Source organism: Delphinapterus leucas, chromosome 5, assembly GCF_059928025.1.
Source record: "Delphinapterus leucas isolate spDelLeu-1000000601 "Yukka" chromosome 5, BTC_Dleu_Yukka2, whole genome shotgun sequence".
NCBI lineage: Eukaryota > Metazoa > Chordata > Mammalia > Artiodactyla > Monodontidae > Delphinapterus > Delphinapterus leucas.
In genome coordinates this window covers 127,471,828-127,494,010 of record NC_143133.1, presented here as the reverse complement: position 1 = coordinate 127,494,010, position 22,183 = coordinate 127,471,828, and the positions used below count along the sequence as shown (strand labels likewise).

Below are 22,183 nucleotides of genomic sequence, written 5' to 3'. Positions count from 1 at the left end.
GATGCTGAAAAAAAAAAGAAATAAAACTTAATTTTGCACAATTTAAAAGTATTAAAGTTATGGGTAATGGGATAGATAACAGTGCTTTTAGAAAAAGGTATATAACCAGTGATCTGTTGGTATTAACATGGGGAAACAATGAATGGAATCGCTTATTTTAAGAGTTATCACATTTCAATTAGTTAGGATCCTTTCAAAGTCTGATCTACCCATTATTTTATAGCTTATTTTGTTCTTCTGCTATAAAATAAGCATATATTATTCGTTGGTCTATTTCTATAATTCTATACAAGACTACAAACTTATAAATGACATTGTTAAGGTAATTCACCAAAAGAACTGATTAATAGCTATAATAGAACAAAAATTAAAGAGACAATTTAGGATAATAAAAGGAAGGGCTAATTCATGTTCCTGGATAATATACTTTTTAAAAAGAATTTTCATTTATTTTCGGCTGTGTTGGGCCTTCATTGCTGCATGGAGGCTTTCTTTAGTTGTGGTGATCAGGGGCTACTCTTCATTGCAGTGCACGGGTTTCTCATTGCAGTGGCTTCTCTTGTTACAGAGCACAGGCTCTAGGTGTGCGGGCTTCAGTAGTTGCAGCACACAGGCTCAGTAGTTGTGGCACGTGGGCCCTAGAGCATGCGGGCTTCAATAGTGTGGTGCGTGGGCTCAGTAGTTGTGGTGCACGGGCTCTGTAGTTGTGGTACACAGGCTTAGTTGCTCATGGCATGTGGGATCTTCCTGGACCAGGATTGAACCCATGTCCCCTGCATTGGCAGGCAGATCCTTAACCACTGCACCACCAGGGAAGTCCTGGATAACATACTTTTAAAACTAATTCATTTTAATGGCAAAGTCATAAAGTCTAACCTAAAAATGAACAAAGGTAATAATAAGCAGATGCACATAAATTTACTGAAGGAAAACAAGATATCTCATGGTAAATCAACATCCTTGACATTAATCAAGATTGATGTCATTAAATAAAATAGTTATAGGTTCCTACTCTATTTATCTTTTATCTGTCTTTCTATCATTTATCTATCCATCTATCTATCATTTATCTACTGTCAAAGAACAGGATGATTGCACTCTGGTCCTAAGTCATTGTGAAAATTATATTCTTATTTAACACAATACAGATAATGAAATAATAATGAAATAATGAATTGATCAATATGAGCATATTTGAACTATGAAAAAAATAAAAGACCTGAATGGTAAAACATTATGCAGTTCTAATTTCATTCCTATATAATTTTGGTTATCAACATTGTAATAGAACTTAAAAAACAATATACTTTAAAAGACTATTTTTTAATAAATGAAAAATAGTGTCGTATTCTTTTACTCATTTGCAAAAGGCTATACTTCTAATATATCTCTCCCCTGATACTTATAGTTGGAGTGGAGTGAGACATCAGTTGATTTTCAGTTTTATTCTGCTCTGTTCCAAGGCTTTTTCAAAATGTCCCCTTAGAGACATTCCTTCTGTATTTCCTAATTCTGGCTTAAGGCCCCCTGAAAAAAAATGCAGGGAGAGGTCGGATAACTTTGGCTTCTGAATACTGTCTAAAGACAAAGAGTCTATCACTAGAGTCTTCAGTGGACTTGTCCTTTCTTTGCTTGCTGAACTGGATTTGAGTGCTATCTGTGTTCAGAGGAATGATTTTGAGGAGAGTCTCCAAAAGATCTTGTTCCACAGCACAGATTTTCTAAATCTCTTTCTTTTTTTCTTTTTCTATGCAACTTGGGATGTTTTATATCACCCTCAAGATCTTTTCTGTTTGTTATTCTCATTCTTCTTTTTTCTGAGATAGTATTTATTAGATATGGTGGACCTAGGAGTAGTTGACTGATCATATGTTCTTAGAACTATTTTAAATTTCCCCCAGAATATCTTTCTCTTCTGTCTAGGCTTTGAAAAGTCTTAAATATTTACTGTGTGGTCATACTGAGACCAGGGTATAAAATTAAGTCCCTTAAAACAGGGACTTGCTCTATTCTTAGGGAGATTTAGCTTTAGAAGGTAATTTAGCTTTGAGGATTTTCTTCTGACTAGAGAAAAAGAGTAGTAGGTCAGAAGAGAAAACAGCAAGAGGTAACTAAGGAGCATGGCAGTTAAGTTCAAATTATCATATGAAGTTTCTAAAAGAGACAGTTTAAAGGATTTTACCTTAGTCAAGGAATCCTTTAAGAAGGTAATTTTGGAATCTGAGTTTCTTTTAGAGACCTCCTCAAACCAAGAAAAATCCACACAATTGAATAGTTGGGATTCTGTTCCCTTTTTGCTTTAAGGCCCTGTTCATATGAGCAATTTTATCCATATTGAAAATTCCCCAAATTTTCCTATATTATCATCTTAATCAGCTTGAACTGCCATAACAAACTGCTCCAGATTGGGTGGTTTAAATAACAAAATTTTTTTTTCCACATAGTTCTGAAGGCTAGAATTCCAAAATCAAGGTGCCAGCATATTCAGTTTCTGGTGAGAGCTTTAATTTCTGGCTTGTAGATGACAGCCTTCTCATAGTTTCTATATATTGTGGAGAGAAAAAAGGAGCAAGCTCTCTGGTGTTTCTTCCTTTGAGGGCACTAATCCCATCATGAGGGCCCCATCCTCTGGATTGCATCTAAACTTAATTATCTCCCAAAGGCACCATCTTCAAATACCATCACATCAGGGGTTTGGGCTTCAATATATAAATCTGGTGGCGGGGGGACATAATTTGGTCCATAGGAATTATCTGTGTTGAAATTATTTCATTTAGAAAGATAGCACTTGAATTAGACATTGTGAAAACTGATTTAAGAGACAAACATGTGAGATGTTAGCAATGGTTGGTCCAGGTGCTTTTGTGCCTTTTGTCTGTACCATGGAACAAAATAGTTGGCTGTGTCTAATTTCTGATGGGTGAGTGAGTGGAGATGAGATATATCTGGAACTAAACTGTCATGGACAAAGCAAGACAAGGCTGAGGATAGTTCTCATGTTTCTGTGGTAGGTGCTGCAAAGCAAAGTCTATCTTATATATAGCTGTTGATTAAACAAGATATTTTATTTGTTAGTTCTTTGGGCTGGCTCTAGTGTCACTCTTGTTGAACTTTTGTCTGTCCTCTTTCCTATGTATTAACTTCTATATACCTGCCAAAGAAAAAGATGAGAACAGTCAGAAAGATCAGCAATATTTTTAGTAACAACACAAATTTCCACCAAGTTTGAATTTTTAAGTCTGATCAGAAAGTCAAAAGATCCTAAAAGCCCAGATCAATCTCTGACACAATTTAGTACTATGGCCAGAGAGAGCATTCTTCATGCTTTAATAATGTCTAACTGCCATTTGTTCTTTTCCAACGTGACAAAGAGAGGAGAAGATAGGTGAGGGTGAAGCTAGAGCGTAGCCATTTGAAACACTGACCCTAGGCTACCTCTATAAGAATTTTACAAAGCTGGCATTTTTCTCATAGCTATTTTAGTTTTTTGCCAACTTGTCGAAAAAGTCACATCTTTCAAATTCCTTTAACATCTTTATCATCCATTATTTAATAGGACACTAATCTTGGCTTGTGTTTGCTAATGTTTGTACTTCCCACAGTAAATGACAAAGGTACCATTACTGTGATGACATATTCTATGATGGCAGATTGGATTAGTATCATTAATGACATTTTTCTGATACTATTATACCCATGTTTTATTTTATGTTGTTGCAAATATAGCATCGATAATTTGAGAATAAGTAAATTAGTATATATATAAATGAATTTGAATATTAAAAACTCCTGTTTTATATACAAATAAATTATTCATGGATCTGTACAAATTATTTCTCATGTCAAAGGAGGATTGGAGTACTAAGCAGTCATACTAAAGAACTTGTCAGAGACGGTGCTTCCTCTGGGCAGAGGTCAGTAGCCTTTCAGAAACAGTGTTCCAGTGAATGTCTAAATGAAAGTTTGTGATTGGAGTAATAATCTAAAGGTCTCGTGGACCAGTAATCTTCAGTTCACACTGGAATATAAATTGAATTATGCTATGTCTTATTTAAATGTACATAATTTCAGGACACTGCAGTGATATAAAGTATATATATGATTTCCATCCATCCAGGAAGGTTAATGGGGCTTGAGGAAAGGGAGTGTTGTAACAAAGAAAATTCCTCAGAATTAAGAGATTTGTTGGAAAAGTTAGATGCTTTCAGGTAATTAACCTTTTAGGGAGATACCTAGAGGAAATTAAGAGAGGTTTAATATTGCTGTTGTGGTTCCCTCTTCCTCCTTTTTAAACTGCACGGTGCTCTTATGGGAATATTGCCCTGTTACAGTTATTTGTTATATTTGGTTGAATGCACGGAACGTTGCTGTATTTCTTCACTTATTTGGTTATGTGTTTCTAGAGCCTTTTCTTTTACTCATTGGATTAGCAGTATATATTTTTCAAGATTAGCTCCTGTGGAAATTTACCCTTTGTTTATGAATTTAGAACTTTGGTCCCACAGGATGAAATACCAACCACTTGGCTTGATATCTGTGGCTCAGCATAACGCAGCCCCAGTGTATTGACAGTTTTGACCTATGCAGTTACACTTCCCGATTTTCACCAGCTCAACCACAGATTGTAGCTATGCTAATTTCCTCAAAGGCCATCCTTATTCTGGCTTCTATATTTTTACTAAAATTGGACTGTCTACCTCCTTTTCATCTAACCAGATCATACTCAAATTAGTTGATGATGTCACTTTCTCTTCTAAATAGAAATTTAGGTAAAGAATGAACAGATTTCTAAATATTAGGTAATTACTTCATATGAAGCAGAATAGAAGGCGGCAAAGGGAAGATGAGTTTTTTTGGCAATTCAAAATCTGTTTTAATGATAGTAAGGGGTGAGCAGCCCAAAACCATTAGCTGCAATATATTTAACTTCTTTGTGTTATTTAAATCATGTATTCAAACTGTATACCTTACACACTTCTTTCTGATTTGTAATTCATATGTAAAATTCTGAAGAGTGTGTTTATTTTAGGAGATAATTGAATAATTTATATAACTTCGTAAGAGTGAGGATGAACAGTATGCAGATTACATTACTCCTCATACTTTTGCAAAGTGAAACCCATTAAATAACCGCCAGTACTGCAGAACTAAAGACTAATCAATTATGTCTCATAACCTGGGAGAGATTCTTCATATACCTAATATAATTGCTTCAACAAAGATTAATAATTCAGTTGATGCTTGTTCTTTTATTGTGGTCAGCCAAAACGGTATTGCCAAAGAGGAGCAGAGAAGGGAGATGGAGGGAGGCGGAAGAGAGGAGGAGAAGAAGGTGGAGATGGGGCAGAGAGGGGAAAAGGGAGGAGGAGAGAGGGAGATTTGGCATCTGATCGCATTGACTGTTAGGTTTGCAGTAGAAAGATATATATAAGGAATAAATAGAAAGATTCAGTTGTTAGAAAAAGTTTTTTATTTATTCAATAACTACTCATTAGTTGATATTCAATCTAGTTCAAAAATTAGAGGCCGGGGCTTCCCTGGTGGTGCAGTGGTTGAGAGTCTGCCTGCTGATGCAGGGGATACGGGTTCGTGCCCCGGTCCAGGAAGATCCCACATGCTGCAGAGCGGCTGGGCCCGTGAGCCATGGCCGCTGAGCTTGCGCGTCCGGAGCCTGTGCTCAGCATGGGAGAGGCCACAGCAGTGAGAGGCCCGCGTACAGCAAAAAACAAAAAACAAAAAGCAAAACCTGGAGAGCACACCATCAGGAAGGGCAGGTTGGAATTTTTGACATGGGCAGAATTTTAAACTTCATCAAGAAGCCTCAATTGTTCTTAAGGCTTTTCAACTGCCATTTGAATAAGGCCTACCCAGATTATCTACCATAGCCTCCCTTACTTAAATTCAACTGTAATGGACTGTAATCATATCTACAAAACATCTTCACAGCAGATCTAGAGTAGTGTTTGATTGAATAACTGGAGTCTGATGTATCAAAAAATTCAAAACTCATCAGTTATAAGTAATAATATACGGTAACATTTTAAAACTTCTTTACCATTTCTCTAGCATTATCCTCAGCACTTCACAGGCATTAATTCATTTCATCCTCAGAACAACCTAAGAAGATATTATTATTCCTATTTTACTGTTAAGAAAAAACTACAGAGAGGCAAATTTGATTTGAGAATCTATTCCATTAGAAGATATGTATTCCACAAAAGCATGTATTTTTGTCATTTAAATTCCTTCATGTATCTCAAGGCCCTGTAACGTGCTGGGCAAGAAAAATCAACAGCAACTGACTACAAATAATTTTGAAAAAATAAATTTTTCTAAATTATGTCTTTCTTTATCATAGATAAATGTATCTAGTGGTGGGTTTCACCTTGACACTTGACACTCATTCTCCAGTGGAGCAGTAGTAAAACAATTGTTGTCGGTCATTTTGAAGGGCAGAGTTTGGAGCCTAGTGCATTTGTATGTTGAGTCAAAATTATGTTCTGAGGCAAATTGCCTAATGATTATACAGTTTTCTTAGGATAAAGAATTCAGATGTAAGAATATTATTGAATAGAAACATGATTGAAAATGGTCAACTATTAACTTTACTCTATTTCAGAACACTTGATGAATTTTATTTAAATGAGAATCAACACGAAGTATGGTCAGTATCATGGGGACTAGAGGCAAATTGATTGAATTCTGGTTTTGCTTCTCCCTAGCTGTGTGATCTTGAACAGTGTACAAATGGGGATAATAATAGTACTTACTGTATAGAATTTTTCTGAGGGGTGAAGACAATAAGCATAAATTCACAGTTAATACACAGAACTAAGCCTACCACATAATGTTCTTTTTTTTAATTTTTTAAAATTTATTTTATTTATTTATTTTTTGCTGTGTTGCATCTTTGTTGCTGTGCGAGGACTTTCTCTAGTTGAGGCGAGTAGGGGCTGCTCTTCCTTGCGGTGCACTGGCTTCTCATTGCAGTGGCTTCTTTTGTTGCGGAGCATGGGCTCTAGGCGTGCGGACTTCCGTAGCTGTGGCACGTGGGCTCAGTAGTTGTGGCTTGCGGGCTCTAGAGCACAGGCTCAGTAGTTGTGATGCATGGGCTTAGTTGCTCTGCGGCATGTGGGATCTTCCCAGACCAGAGCTCGAACCCATGTCCCCTGCATTGGCAGACGGATTCTTAACCACTGCGCCACCGGGGAAGTCCCACATAATGTTCTTTAAGCATTCGTTAAACAAATGTTAGCCTTTCGGTGAGTTAAGCTTTACTGGTGGGTTGTTATGTGGTAAATACATGGATCCTGGATATTTGGAAAAAAATAGAAAAGTGAACACTTCCAAGTCATAAAGGAAATTCTTTTCTTTTAAGCTTACAATTTGCTCATTGATAGTAAACTATTCTGTTGAGTTAGAGTCGGGACTTCAAATGTATAATACTTACAAATGATACTTATAAGTTAACTGTGCTCTAGGAACCTTCAGTAATTTGAATGTTTTAATTTTGCATGAAAGAGAAACATGCCTCTCCTAATAAATCTTTGGCATTTTTGAAAACATTTATTAAAATATATTGCTTTTTGGTGCTTTAAAATTGATTTTATAAATTAAAAGACCAAATGAAGATAGAAGTTCAGTAATTAAGTGAAATAGTTTTGATATATAAAACTGGAGAGAAAGAGCAACTTAAAATTTCAGTGTTCAGGTTTTGCATCTCAGTTTATTATGAGTGTGAGAGAAACAGTTTGTAATATTGGAGAGTCATTTCATGTAATAGCATATTCTTTGTGGTATAATAAAAGGTTACATGGCAAAGTCAGACTACTCAGTGTTAAACCTAGAAATGATTTCTACTCTGTCCCAAGCTTTACAGATTTTGGACTTAGGGATCCAGTAGGTTTGATCATTTTTAGTGTTCATATACTCTACCTAGAAGTAAGTGACAGCAGTGCTTAGAACAAAAACTTAGGATAAGTAATTCTTGTGACTCTCAAGCATTTTCCTTCAGTTTAAAACCCTACTTGTATAATCTCAGAGTCAATTGTCAGTTTATCATGTTGGAATCATTCTTTTCATAGTAACTTATGGTTGCTGACAACTGACTTCCTCTGGATGTAGTCCTACGTGCAATTCTACGTGCAACCTTCTCAGAATGCCCCGATTAGTGACCCCAATCTTGGCAAAAAGGCTCTATCTGTCTAGAAAGAAACGGGGACTTTAATTTTTCAGTCAGCTGTCCTCTGACATTCCTAGTATTAGAAGCCTGTGATGGAATTGTCTGCACTTCATGAAGTACGTTTACAACAACAATTCTTTTCACAGAAGAGCAAATTTAGCATATAAATTTGTAGGTTAGTGCCTCAAATTATTATTTGCATCTTTGGTTGGAAGCAATAGTGGGAAATGTATTGATTTTTTTCAACTCATGGATGCTGGAAACCTACTTGAATATGCAGTGCCTTGACACTGGCTCATGCTTTTTAAGTTACATTATGAAATAATTATCTGCTGTTTCTTTTTAAAATTTAGAAGTTAATAAACTTTTCATACATTTTTAAAGCTAACTTTATAAGTACAATTAAATAATGTGAGTAATTAAAAGTTGGGAGTTCCTGTTTGTTTCATTTTCTGCTTTCGCCTAAAGCCAATTTTTCCCATCATAAGAGTTAAATCTTATGAATGGTGAACCGTTTATACTTGACGTAATTTGGAAAGTACAGAAGTCATCCTTGCCTCAAGCCAGGGTTCCTATAATTTTCACAGTCCCTAAGCATGCCACCATGATTCAATCCCAAATCAAAAGCCCCTGGTTGTATGGTAGTAGATGGATTTGAGGGGAATCTATGAAATAATATTGTCCTTTTAATACTTTTAGAATGATCAACTAGTCTAGTCATTTACAATGTCTTCTGAAAAAGTGATCTTTTGTGGGGGGAGAAGGAAGAAGAAGGAGAAAATATTCAGAAAATGAGATTAAATTTAATCTGGCTCAATTAGAAAACTAGTTTTCCTGAAGGAGTTTCAAGAATTTATACTGTTTTGAGGCCAAAATAAGTATTCTACACATCTGTTCATCTACTCTGTTCTCATGACTATTTTAACGCATGTTTTATTATTCCTGTTTATAAAAGTAAGAAAAGGTCACTATAGGAAATTTGGAAAACACTAAAGACTATAAAGAAGAAAATGAAATCACCTGCTGTTGAATAACCCAAACTTTAACTCCTGTAGTAATTTTTATATGTTTACCTTTAAAATGGTATAGTATATAAGCAATTTTTCTCAATTATGAGAAAAATTGGCCTTATTTCATAAAGTTCAACATAATTAGCAAAGCATATTAACTTATCTTACTCCAATACTTTTTGTAAAAATTTGTCTACTTAATCCTACAAATGTGAAAAAACATGAGCAATACTATTCCATAAAAATTGTGTATTGTTTTCTTCTTGTATCTCTAACATGGTTAAAAATGTACTCATTGGGGCTTCCCTGGTGGCGCAGTGGTTGAGAATCAGCCTGCCAATGCAGGGGACACGGGTTCGAGCCCTGGTCTGGGAAGATCCCGCATGCCACGGAGCAACTAGGCCCGTGAGCCACAACTTCTGAGCCTGCGCGTTTGGAGCCTGTGCTCCGCAACGAGAGGCCACAACAGTGAGAGGCCCGCACACCGCGATGTAGAGTGGCCCCCGCTGGCCACAACTAGAGAAAGCCCTCGCACAGAAACGAAGACCCAACACGGCCAAAATTAAATAAATAAATAAATAAATTTATTTTTTTAAAAAATGTACTCATTGCCTTATTAGCGAAATTGTAAGGTAGAGACTTACATTGGCTAACAATTATGATTCACATTTTACTTTCATTGATCTTATAGTGTAATTTCCTTTCAGAGTCTAGCAATAATTCAGTATTTGTATCAGAAATATTTAAATCTCTCCCTGCTTAAATAGAAATTTGTAAGGCGTTTTATCAGGGAGATTAAATAAATATCATTTTGATATATAGACTGTCTTCTTTCTCACTGACATCCATATCCTTTTGTAAAATGCTCTAGGGCAACAAAAGTTTATGATCTTTTCCTAAAAAGCAAATGTTTAAAATCCACTAACTTTGGAGGTCTTTTTCAAACTTGAAATTTCCTTTTAATCTGTATCATAAAGGTTTCTTTTAATGGCAAATGCAGTGTTTTCCCCTTCAGTTAGTAATATTCCTATGATTCTTCAAAAGTAATCTATGCATTCATGGCATGGTAAAATATGATAATATTCAACAACTCCTATGATAACCAGATTACTCTACAGAGTAGTTCACGTCATGGCCACTGTGATATAAGGTTATGATTTACTTTTTAAATGTGGACCATGGTTTGGAAGAACAACTTCTGATATATCAGAATATAGTGATCACATGAATACCCATTACTCTTTTGACCCTCAGAAATGCTTTCTCTTCTCAGTGACATATTGCTTAGGTTTCTTTTATTTCTTTTTTTCTTTCTGCCTCAGGAAGGACAGCCTAGGCATATTCTTTGTTTTGAAAAATCTGTACTTCCCTTTTATTATACCATTCACTTCTTTTGAAGTTATAAATTCTCTATTACTTATTTGCCTAACTTACATTTATTACACTAATTCTTATATTTTGTGATAAATACAATTTAAAGATATTAAAATTTGAGTGTGATTTAATTTCAGCTTAATATAAAAATTCAGTAATTTACATGGAGCTCCCAACCATCCACCTTTAGACAGGTCCATTAATTGTCACTTTCATCATGTAAAAATTAAAGGGGCTTACTTTCTAATTGACTTAGTCATTGATTTTTTTTAACTGCAGTACCTTTGGATTCAATGTCAGTTGTTTCAACCTCTGCATCATAAAAATTAAGTATTAATACTCATATTACCTTAAGTAAACAAATGATCCCTATTTTTGAAAAAAAATATTGTTTACTTAGAGCATTTTCCCTGTTCATTCTCTCTTTTCCTTTAAAAAAAAAATGGCTTAGCTCTATTTTCCCTCATAGAGATCTAGGTAAATGTTTTCATCTGGTCAGAAGTTTTTTGCCCTAATATTTGAGAAATATCTCTAGAAGAAATTAAAACTTCATTAAAACTTGGGGCAAGGGAGGACATTTCTTTCTTGTCCACAGGAGAATCCTACCATTAAGCATATTTCTTGGAACGTACCAGTTAGTTCACTCAATATTTATTGAATAAGTGAACGCTGTCCCTGAGAAATGAATCAGTAATTCTTATTCTTAGTCTGTTTCATCATTAGCAGTGTTTAACGCAACAGTGGAAATTTAAAATATAATAGAGTTTTCTTCTCCCAGCTATGAAGGATTTGTTTGTTTTAGACTCAAAGCTCATGCCAAGAATAAGTAGAGAAAATTAAATTTTAAAAAAATCTGTTTGATGGCATTGGAGAGATGATGAGGAACCCACTGCTCCACCTCTTTGACACATACTGCGCAGTAATCTTTGCCTCTTGAGTGACGCAAGATTGTTTTAAATTCAGCTCTGCTTTTAGTGGTCATCCTTTTTGTCTGAGACTCTCATGCTAAGCAGATTAATAATTCAGCAGATACTTTTAGGGGAAAATGGAAGAACGTTGGGATCATTTCTTACACCTCTTTCTCTTTGAGATCATGGGCCCACACTTCTCGGTGACTTGCATGGTCCTGTTGTATTTTTTGTACTGTCTTTTACTAATGTGTGCTGTCATCTTGAGTATTTGCCTCTTTCTAGATAGTTGTCCCAGTCATGGTTCTTGAAATGAGTACTTAGATCAGTGATTATTTGTCGTTCATTTATAATCAATTCAAATACCACTTCCAGTACTATCAGTTTTTATTTCTTTGCTGCACTTTCATTTCTTCTGGCAAATTCCTTCATTAGATTATCCATTTTTAAAAAATGTCACGTGGGTTTAACACTGGGAGAGAAGGAAGCAATGTAGCTATACACTTTGATGTCTTTGCTAAAACTGAGTACAGATACATAGTGACAAATCCTTGACAGACTTTGAAAGAAGCAATGTGTGTGTCACTGGTCATGATGAACATCTCTTATTTGTGTAGTGATTTGTGGAGATTGTGTGTAATTAGTGCACTTCTTATTCTTCAATAAAAAGCTTTTTTTAAATGAAGGATTATAAAGTGTGGGCAACACCTTTTCTGCTGTGTGGCTTAAAAAAATGAAAGCAAAAGGTGCCTAAGGTCATACAGCTAGTGAGTGGAAAGACAGAATAGAAAATGATAATTAAAGACAATTTAATGGCAATTAATGTTTTAGTTGAATTATCTTTCATTTGACTGAAAATAAAGAAGAGAAAAAGAGAGAACAGTCAAGAAATAATTGTGACATTTACAATTATTATTTCTAATAAAACAGTTTGCCGGGAGGATTCATACCACTCTGTGGTCTCATGTGCTGCTGTAGTTCTCACTCCTATGGACCCAACAATAGAGATGAAGAAAAGAGAAGAACTAAAATTTCCTGAGCCTTCGAAACAGTAAGTTGTTCATTTGATTTTTCAGAGTTTTGTAAAACTTACTAGTTAGATAACTGATCAGAATTTGATCACTCAAAAATTGTGCTTTATAATGAATGTATTAATATTAGTATATTGAGAGAACAGAAATAAATTTTGCACATTTTAAAAAATCAACGTATCCTAATAATGCCTCAATGAATAACTTCTGTCTTCTGATGTAGTGTGTTTGAACTATATGCCTTTCACGTTTCATTTTGTTACCTCATCTCAGTGATGTGAGTAAGAAGACTGAAGCACTTCATTTCCTTAACACTGTGATTATGGATGTACTGTTCTTGGATTCCTTATTTTATAGTTGTAGTCTTTAATGGTCTAAAATATGATCACTTTTAAATATAAATTTCTTAGCCTTAAGTTGGTTTGTACTTTATAAGGAATGAGAGATATTTTTAACTTTATACTATTTAATGTTTCCATATTTTTTTCTATTTAAACAGATCAAGCTTCATTTAAATTTAAATTTGATCTTATATTGAATAAATAATAGATTTTTTTTTTATAATGGCCAAATAATTAAATTCATAATAGCCAATGTAAGGTACATGGACTTAAAATATCAAATAAGCTAGGATTATTTCTAGTTATGTATTAAGTAAATTAAAAGGGAAAACCTACTGATGATTTTCCAGTCAAAATAGTGTCATGCTTGCTTTAAGGTCTTGGGTAGGAGACTAGGAGATGTATGGTGTTGCCAAGGATTGCTGGCTTCAGTAGGAGTTACCTTGTAGTACCTACTATTTTCCCCCATTAGATTAACTGTATCATACTTGTTTCTTGATGTCTTTCTACTGGATAAGCTGCTAAGACTGAGTTTCCTGGAGCATGATAGTGTCTGATACTCTTTGTGAAAATCAATTAGAAAATCCCTTAATGTTACATTCGGTAATGTCAAAGTCAAATAGAGCAATGTGTATATTTGACGGCATGAAGATAGTATTAATATTCTCATCATAGAGGAAGGAAATAGTAACGAATTCAGAAAGTAATGATTGTAATTCAGTTTTAATACAAGCTAAAAGTGAAAACAATTCAACTACTCTTAATATAGTCTAATTTTTTGGTTCCAAAAGCCTTTTTTGTCTGCTAGGAAGAAAATTACTTCTCATATGTGCCAATTGAATTGTATTAGAAAACTGAAATGCATTTTTTGCAATGTATGTATGTTTGTATTTGTAAATTGGATCTTAAATTCTCTTAATTATCTTTCAGTGACTGTATTCAAAACTGGCAAATAGTATTATTTGTTTACATAAAATGTCTTTTTTCAAGTCTTAGATACTTCATAAATATTCATTCTTCTTTATTCTGAGGTATAGATTGAAGTAGACAGCATTTGTTAACTGGCTGTTCTTCTTCTTCCTGTTACCGTACATTCACTCTGATACTCCTCTGTATTCTCTGAATCTTTCTCATTTAAACACTCTCCCTCAATAGGATCATTCGTTCATTTCTATAGGTTTTGTTATTGTTTTTCTGAGTCAGAGAGATCTTGGTTAAAATCTTAACTTTTCTACATATTAGGTGGAAATTGGAGACATTTTACTTAAACTCTTTGTCTTTTTTTTTCTACATCTGTCAGAAAAAATGGGGTGATATCACCATCTTTACAGGGTCATTGTTAGTGTTATATGAAGTGATATTGTTAAAGGACCGGAAATCTAAAACTCCATAAAAGTGTTAGTTATGTTGCCCCTTCCATAGCTTCAACTACCAACATTACTGATGATTTACAGATATATATTCTTCTCCTGAAGGCTCTTCTTAATGCAAGTCTAATATATAAAGTTCTTGACCGGGATTGTCTAACTAGGTGTCCTAGCAGAATCGTTTACTAAGTATGTTTAAACCAAATTAATGACCCTTCTAGCCCCCTCAAGCTTTTCATTCCTTCTGATTTCCATATTTATGTAAAGCAACCATTATTTTTCTTTTCTTAAAATCTTGATATGTTTTTTCCTCACATCTCACATTCAATTAGTTATTGATTACTTGATTAATGTCTCTGTTATATTTTTCTTACCATTTGAGCTGACCAGGAAGGCATACACTTCTTATATTTTAAAACTTTTTCTAACATGTATATTCAATGAGATCTTAATAAAGCCATTCAAATAGTGGTCATCTATCAAATGGAGATTACATATGCCCTCCATACCACACACTGCTGTTTTGAGAATTAAATGACTATGACTATATGACTATATGGCAAGAACACAATTCAGATGTAGTGATTAATTCAAAACTCTTGTTTGCCAATGAGAGAAGCCCTAATGTAAATTGATTTCAGAAAAATCAAGGGTGATGGTTGTTATTGGCTCATGTAATTGAAAGTATAGAGGTAGAAATTTCCTCAAGTATGGCTGAGTCTGGTACTCAGACAATGTCAAGGAGGGTCATTTTCTCCATCTGCATCTCTTTGCTCTGCTTTCTGGTCTGTAGTTTCCATTTTCAGAGAGGTTCCTCTAGTGACATTACTGCCTTCAGCAGGTACTGAGATGGGTTTTTATCTTTTCAGCAAATCCAGTGGAAAGAAATGGTTTCTCGTTCCCTTTAATCAAAACAAAAAGAGCCCCATATTTGAGTGTCATTGGCTTTGACCAGCTTAGCTTGTTTGACATGACTATGCTGAAGCAATCACTGTATCTAGGAATATTTGATGATTGATTGGGTAGAACCAGGTTACTTGACAAACTCTGGAGCAGAGGGTGGAGATGAGACGGAAAAGGTGAGTCCACACTCGAAATATGGGTGATGTTGGAAAAAGAAGGCAGATATGATGCTTGGAAGTCAAAACAATGGATACTCAATATAGGTAGTAATATTAGCACCATTAGTTTTAAAGGTCAGAATTCTTTATTATGTTGAAACTATGGACTTTGAAATACTACATTAAAATACAATCTTGTGTATCTTCATTTCTTGTTTTAAATGACTTCTCACCTATTTAATTTTATTTCATATTATTTGATCTAGCTGTGCTATTGAGAGGAGGTATTACTTGATGGTTAGGAATTCAGGCCTTGGGCTAGTTTTTGATGCTTTCTTAACCATAGTTTGTTTCTTTTTAATGTGGGAGTTACTTTATCTATCTTACAGTGCAATGCCTAAAACAAACATAAAGGCAAGAATATAAAATTTTTGTAATTTTTTACAACATATATATTAGGTAAATAAACATGTCACATTTTTATAGTTGGAGTTACTAAAGCCCTATGTAGTATTTGTTTTGTGTATTTTGGATTTCTCATTAGGAAAATTAATAACCCACCAATATAACACTAAGATAATAATACTAAGAATGCTATATGTTGAAACATTGTCTTTGGATACTTCATATTCCCTTTAAATTCAGGATAGAATTATTTCTTTAAGTAAATTTTTATCTCAAATTTTACACACTTCACGTGATGAATTCATAAACAATTGAGTCTTTGAATCACAGGACTCACAGAGCCCATGTAGTTTAGAACTCATCAAATCTCTTGCTAGGAGGAACTGCAATAATCTTAGTATATGGGCTTTAGAATACATAAGATTGTACATACAAAAGAATATGTAAGATAATGTATTTTGATGCTGTTGTAATTAGGTGAAGAGGTAAAACATGCACTTAAAAAGGTAAATCACAGTATAAAAGCAACAGATGCTTTTTCTCCAATGTAAGGAGTAGATTTTCGCCAAGCATATGATTGTTTAAAGTTAAGTCAGGTTTATTGATATATCAGTATAAATTTATGAAAGTAAACCCAGAATATTGGTCTTAAATATATCATTGTATTGATATATCATTTTAGAGTGTAAGAAACATTTTATGACTGAAATACTTATACTATCTTACCAACTTTTAGTCATATTCTGGTGATTAATAAATATTCTATATTCGACAATTTATTTTTAAATATTCTCATGTATTTATCAACTTTAGATATATTTATTGTAATAAGAAAAAAATAGCAATTATGAATTCCTATTAGGGATGAAGTATAAATTTTTCAGCATAGCAAGTGATACGGAGGAAATACCTAAATCTTTTAGAAGGAAAGCTACATTCTGAGCATTACAGTGGGAGAGAGTCAGAGCTTGTCTCTCATTTTCATATCTAAAGTTCCCCTTAATTCAGAAAACGAAGGTGTGGATTTTACTTTACTTTTCGGTCTAGTCTAACAGGTAGCTCAGAATACCATGGAAAGGATAAATTTGCTGGAAAAATAGAAAAAAATCCCTGTGATCCAATAAAATTATACAATTTCCCAATATTTGACCATAAGCATAGAATGTTGTGATCAAAGCTTTGAGTATGAAGCTTTATAAATTAAAAAAAATCCTGATTTTAAAAATGTATGTCCATATATCCAGTCACACTTAGCGTGTTACTCAAACCTAAACATTTCTCAAATCACAGATGTGAGCAAATGAGCACCTCATAAAATGTACATACAAGTCAAAATTTGAAGAGAATGAAAGAATACTGCTTCCACGCTTGGTTATGGATTTTATTTTGTGCTTTTTGTAGAAATATGTTTTTGAAATGCATACACTCTGTTTGTACATACCATGGCTCAATATCTGAAATGAAGGGATTTTATGGACAATTATAAATTTGGAAATATAGAGGTGAAAGGGAAAGAGAAATTATTGTTACTTCTTTTTTTTTTTTTTTTTTTTTTTTGTGGTACGCAGACCTCTCACTGCCGTGGCCTCTCCCATTGCGGGGCACAGGCTCTGGATGCGCAGGTCCAGCGGCCATGGCTCACGGGCCCAGCCGCTCCGCGGCATGTGGGATCTTCCCGGACCGGGGCACGAACCCATGTCCCCTGCATCGGCAGGCGGACTGTCAACCACTGCGCCACAAGGGAAGCCCTATTCTGTTACTTCTTTGTCCATTTCTGTGTTTTTATTTTATATAGAGAGATCTAAACTTCCTGATAATGTGATCTATTGTTTCATTTTATGGAAATGAAGCATCACCTAAACATTTTGTCATTCAGTCCAAGTTTCAAGGCCTCCATGTAGTGATTCATGTGGTTGACCTGAGGAAGGTTCATAGAGCTGCTTCTGAAAGGTGACGGATGCTATCGTTTAGTTTAGAATGTCTTTTTTTTAAGAATGGCTAAAACTAACCTATTTTATTCTTAGAGAATGCTTAAGAATATGTTTAAAGTTCTATCAGCTCTTTTTATTTAGTTTTATAATAAATGAATAATGTATGTATATTAAAATTGGAAAAGTTTAAGTACTCTCTAATGTCAGCTATAAAGTTGTTACACAAACTCTAGTTGTACTGGACACATCAAATGATTCTATTATCAGCTAGTTTCCAACTCTCCTTTACAAATTTCAGGAGAACATATTCATTTATCCTTTTAAATAGACATGTATTCATTAATTTAATCCATAAACAATAGATAGTTCTTGAGTATTTGCTTTGTTCTTGGCACTGTGCTCAGGGCTGGGCAGTTTGAGTTGAAAAACAGGTGCTGTCTTTCATGAAACTTAGAGTGTAGTCAAGTCAAGACACACATTGATTGATTAATTGCAACAATCCAAGATTGTGGAAGTGACAATGGCTATAATATAGAGGTATATGTATATCATGTTATAAGGGCTTATAGTAAGGGGCTTTAACATGGCCAAGAGAATCAGGGAAAACTTCCCTGAGGAAGTGACACTTGAGCTAAGATATGGAGGATATTAGTTAATTAAGTGAAAATGCAAAGGAGGAACTTAGCAGCAGAGAGAAGAGCTTGTTGAAATATCCTGTGATGGCTGGGAGCACGGAGAAATGAAAGCTGGTGGGAGTAAAAGGGAGCCAAAAACATGTTTTTAAGCAGGGCCCAGGTAACACAATCAGATTTCTCTTTAGAAAACTTTGTCCTCGTTCCTTATAAAGAGCAAATTGGGTGTGGTGGGGGCATTGGTATGATGGAGCTGGCTTGGGGGAACCAAATTGTTACCATTTCTTTCCAACTCCAGGTTCAGTGATCTCATGTTGGAAGCTTTCACTCAGCCATGATGAGCATATTTACACCACAGTAATTGGCAAATGCTATAAATCAGGGCTTTTCCCTCTCCCAGAGTACTAGTTGTTAACTATTTACCGGCACACCTCTAAAAATGGGGGACAGGTTGAGTGTCTACAGTGAGATCATTTAGGTGATTGCTGACAGTAGCTTGGACTAGGGTGCTGCCATTGGAGATGATGAAATGTGAAAAGTGAACTCAGTCAATATATTTTTCAGAACCTAGGCAAATTATAGTTATTAAACTAAAACATAATACCAAGCCCTTACCAAGGATAAAGAAGAAACTACTCACTGCAATTATGATAAGATAATATATTATTGTGATAATCCTAGCATGTTATTTTGAATTAGTAATAGTTCAGCCAAGGGGGAGTTCTGATACTCTTTTAATTTATATTGGGTATTATCAATGGAATTATGTAAGTGGGAAACATATGAAAATGCGTTTTGCACAAAATTCCTTCTTGAATTGTTACCATTGAGTCTCACTGAAAATGCATATAAATGTAGGTAAATTTCATGTAGGACCTTACATAAATTCTTATGCTTCTTAACAATAAATTTCCTCCTATATTTGATCTGTAACCTTTATTTACCATCAATGACTTGGTGTCTTAAAACTCTCCCATTTAAAAAGAAAAGTCAGAAACTGAGGCATGACATAAATGGAATCACATAGTTTGTGTCCTCTTGTGCAAGACATCTTTCACTCAGCATGTTTTTGAGATTTATCCATATTGTTGCATGTGCCATGGTCCATACCCGTTTATTAGTGAGCAGTGTTTCATCACATGGATGTGTCAGAGTTTGGTTAGTAGTTCCGTCCTGTCCTCTTTGACCTTGTCTTGCAAACTCACTGAATCACAGAACCACAGGGCCTCTGGGTGTGGAAGAGGTGTCTTAAAGGCCAGCTCAATCCCACCCCGCCCTTACACTACTTACTGATTTTCAGTGATTGGTACACTGCCCATGAAACAGTTGTCCAACCCCTGCTCACATACCTCCAGTGACCTGCCCTTGGAGGGCAGCTTCCTCTGTCCTTGTCCAGCCTTGCCTGCTGGGAAACTCCTCTTCATTTTCAGCTTATATCTACCTCCCTAGGTCATCCCCACAGAGGTCCTGGTTCTTGTTCTGGGTCTAGTCATGGACAGTTAGCTCCTTTTTACCCCACAGAAGCCATAGGGATCCAGGAGGCACAACTACCACCCAACAGTGTGCTGGTAAATGTTTAACTTATAGCTCTAGTTTAGTTATTTTTGTTGCTGTATAATATTCCATTATATAACTGTATCAAAATGTGTTTATCCAATTTCCTGTGAATGGATGTGTACATGGCTTGCAATGTTTACTTTACAGACAGTTCTGCTATGAACATTCATGGGCTCCTGCAGCTGGAAAAGAATGGCAGAGTTGTAAGGCACGTACCTTTCTCACTTCAGCAGGCAGTACTAAACCATTCTCCAGGGGTCCTCATCGTCCACACCTTTGTCCACACTTAGCCTCATAAAGTTTTACACTTTTGCCAACCTTATGGGTGTAAACCAGCATCTCATTGCAGTTTTGACTTACATTGACTTCTCTCTAGTGATCTTGAGCATCTTTGCAAGTGCTTATCAGACATTTGTGTTTCCTGTTCCAGAAATTGCCTATCTGTATCTCTTGTCCATTTCTTTACTGGGGGATTTGTCTTTCTTTCATATTTACTTGGAGAAGTTCTTTGTATATTCAGATTTCCAAACTTGAATTGCTATGTGCATTGCAGATCTCTTTTCCAGTTGGTGGGATGTTTTTTTAATAAGTTGTGACTTCTGATAAACATAATTTTCATTTAAAAAAGAAACTGGGGCGTAAACATGGTAAATATCAGGACACTATTATGAATATGAAACAGCCCTCTTCCCATGCAGGTTTTCAAAAGAAACGATACCTGTTTTGTGATTTTGATCAATTCAACAGTAGAGAGGGCTGTCAGAGGAGATAAATGGAGAGATTTCTGTGGAGAGAGCTGTGGCCTAAATTTGAGTCTCCTCCACAGCTTTAGGAGAAGTTGGAGTTGAGAGGAGTAACTTTCTTATCCCAAGTCTAGTGAAGGGTCTTCAAGAGACTCATTCAGAGTTTCAAATGTGTTTTCTGCAATTGGAAACACAAAAGACAGATGCTGATTTATGCCTGAGAAAACTGAAGCAGAACACAAACTAGACTCTGACATCCGCCCAGAAAATCTGGAGAGTGAAGATGGGTTGGCCAACCGTGAAAGCAGTAGCATCTTGAACTCTCAGAGCTGGTCAGGGAGACCACAAAGTTTTTTGTAAACTATTTGGAGGGACAAGAAAACCCAGGAGATAGAGGCGAAGGATACCCATCCCCTCTCAATAAGAGAACTGCAGGAGAGTGGCCCAGAAAGAGACCTCTGAAGAGACCACTTTTGTGCCCATTACTAGGCCCTAGAGCCAAGCACAGTTTCCTTAAAACTCTTCTACCAACTAAGAACCTCTCCCCTCTACCTTTCATCCTGGTGGCAGGAGTACATTCACTGTGAGGCTCTTAGAAGAGGATCCTTCTGTGTTTCATAGTACCTATTCACCTTATTGGAAAATGTTGCATCAGTCAATGGTTTATTAAATTAAAAAAAAAAAAAGACTCAAAGTTGATTGTTTTCATACTTCATGTGTTACACAAGAACCAGTGAATTTTAATACCAAATAAATAAAAATCCCCAGAGAACCTGCTTCCCTTGATTGAGTGTTGTTATTTTTTTTTCTGCTCCTTAGTGAATCATAATATCTGGTCCCTTGTGCAGGACAATCAAAAAATCCTATTGTAACATACACATCTGATCTGAAAATCCTTCTTTGTACAGTGGACACACAAATGCTATTTTTCAGATGATTTGGGACAGCCTGATGACTGAAGAGTTTCAGTTCATCAGTGCAGCACAGTACCATTGTACTCTTTATAGTGTAATATAAATACAGTTTATCAGATCGCTAAAAAAGACTGCAGGTGCATCACCATTGTAGTGAAAGTAGCTCTTAAGCACAGATTAAAAGGATGATGCCAACTTTCAACTGCCCCTGCTAACTTCATCCCATGGAAAAATTATGTTTTCAGATAAATGAAATATTTCAATTAAATTTATTCTGTAATGTAGATAATAACATAAAATTATTTAATAATACCATAAACAGACTATATTACCCAATATCAATTTCCTGGTTTTCCCCTCAGGGGAGCTAGACTAGTACAAAAAAATCAAAAGCTTTGTAATCTAACATATCTCTACTTAACAGCAAGACGATGTAGGGCAAGTTATTAATTTTATTGAAATCAAATATCCTCGTTGATAAAATAAGGACAACAGCATTTGCTTTGTAAGGCTGTTTTAAGTATTCTATAAGTATTCAATATATAAGTGTAAAACGAGTAGAATAATTCTGGGCACAAACAAGAAAAACAATAAAAAATAACTTGATATCTCTTGGAGGAAGAAGTTGGTCATGAAGATGGGAGAGGAGGTCTATAAAAAAAAAACGTGATGCTCTGTGGAATTTATGATTTTAGATATTTCCTTAAGATTACCGATTCATAATATG

General features: G+C 35.1%; 1 protein-coding gene across 4 annotated transcripts in view; it reads left to right on the top strand.

Annotated features, from left to right (window-relative positions):
• Positions 1-22,183, top strand: part of CCSER1 (coiled-coil serine rich protein 1) — a 1,259,018-nt gene that overhangs the window by 299,322 nt on the left and 937,513 nt on the right. For all 4 annotated transcript variants that reach the window (XM_022582337.2, XM_022582338.2, XM_022582336.2 and 1 more), the window contains one exon: positions 12,405-12,525. In XM_022582337.2, the coding sequence (XP_022438045.1) occupies positions 12,405-12,525 (121 nt within the window). The remainder of the gene's footprint in view (positions 1-12,404; positions 12,526-22,183) is intronic.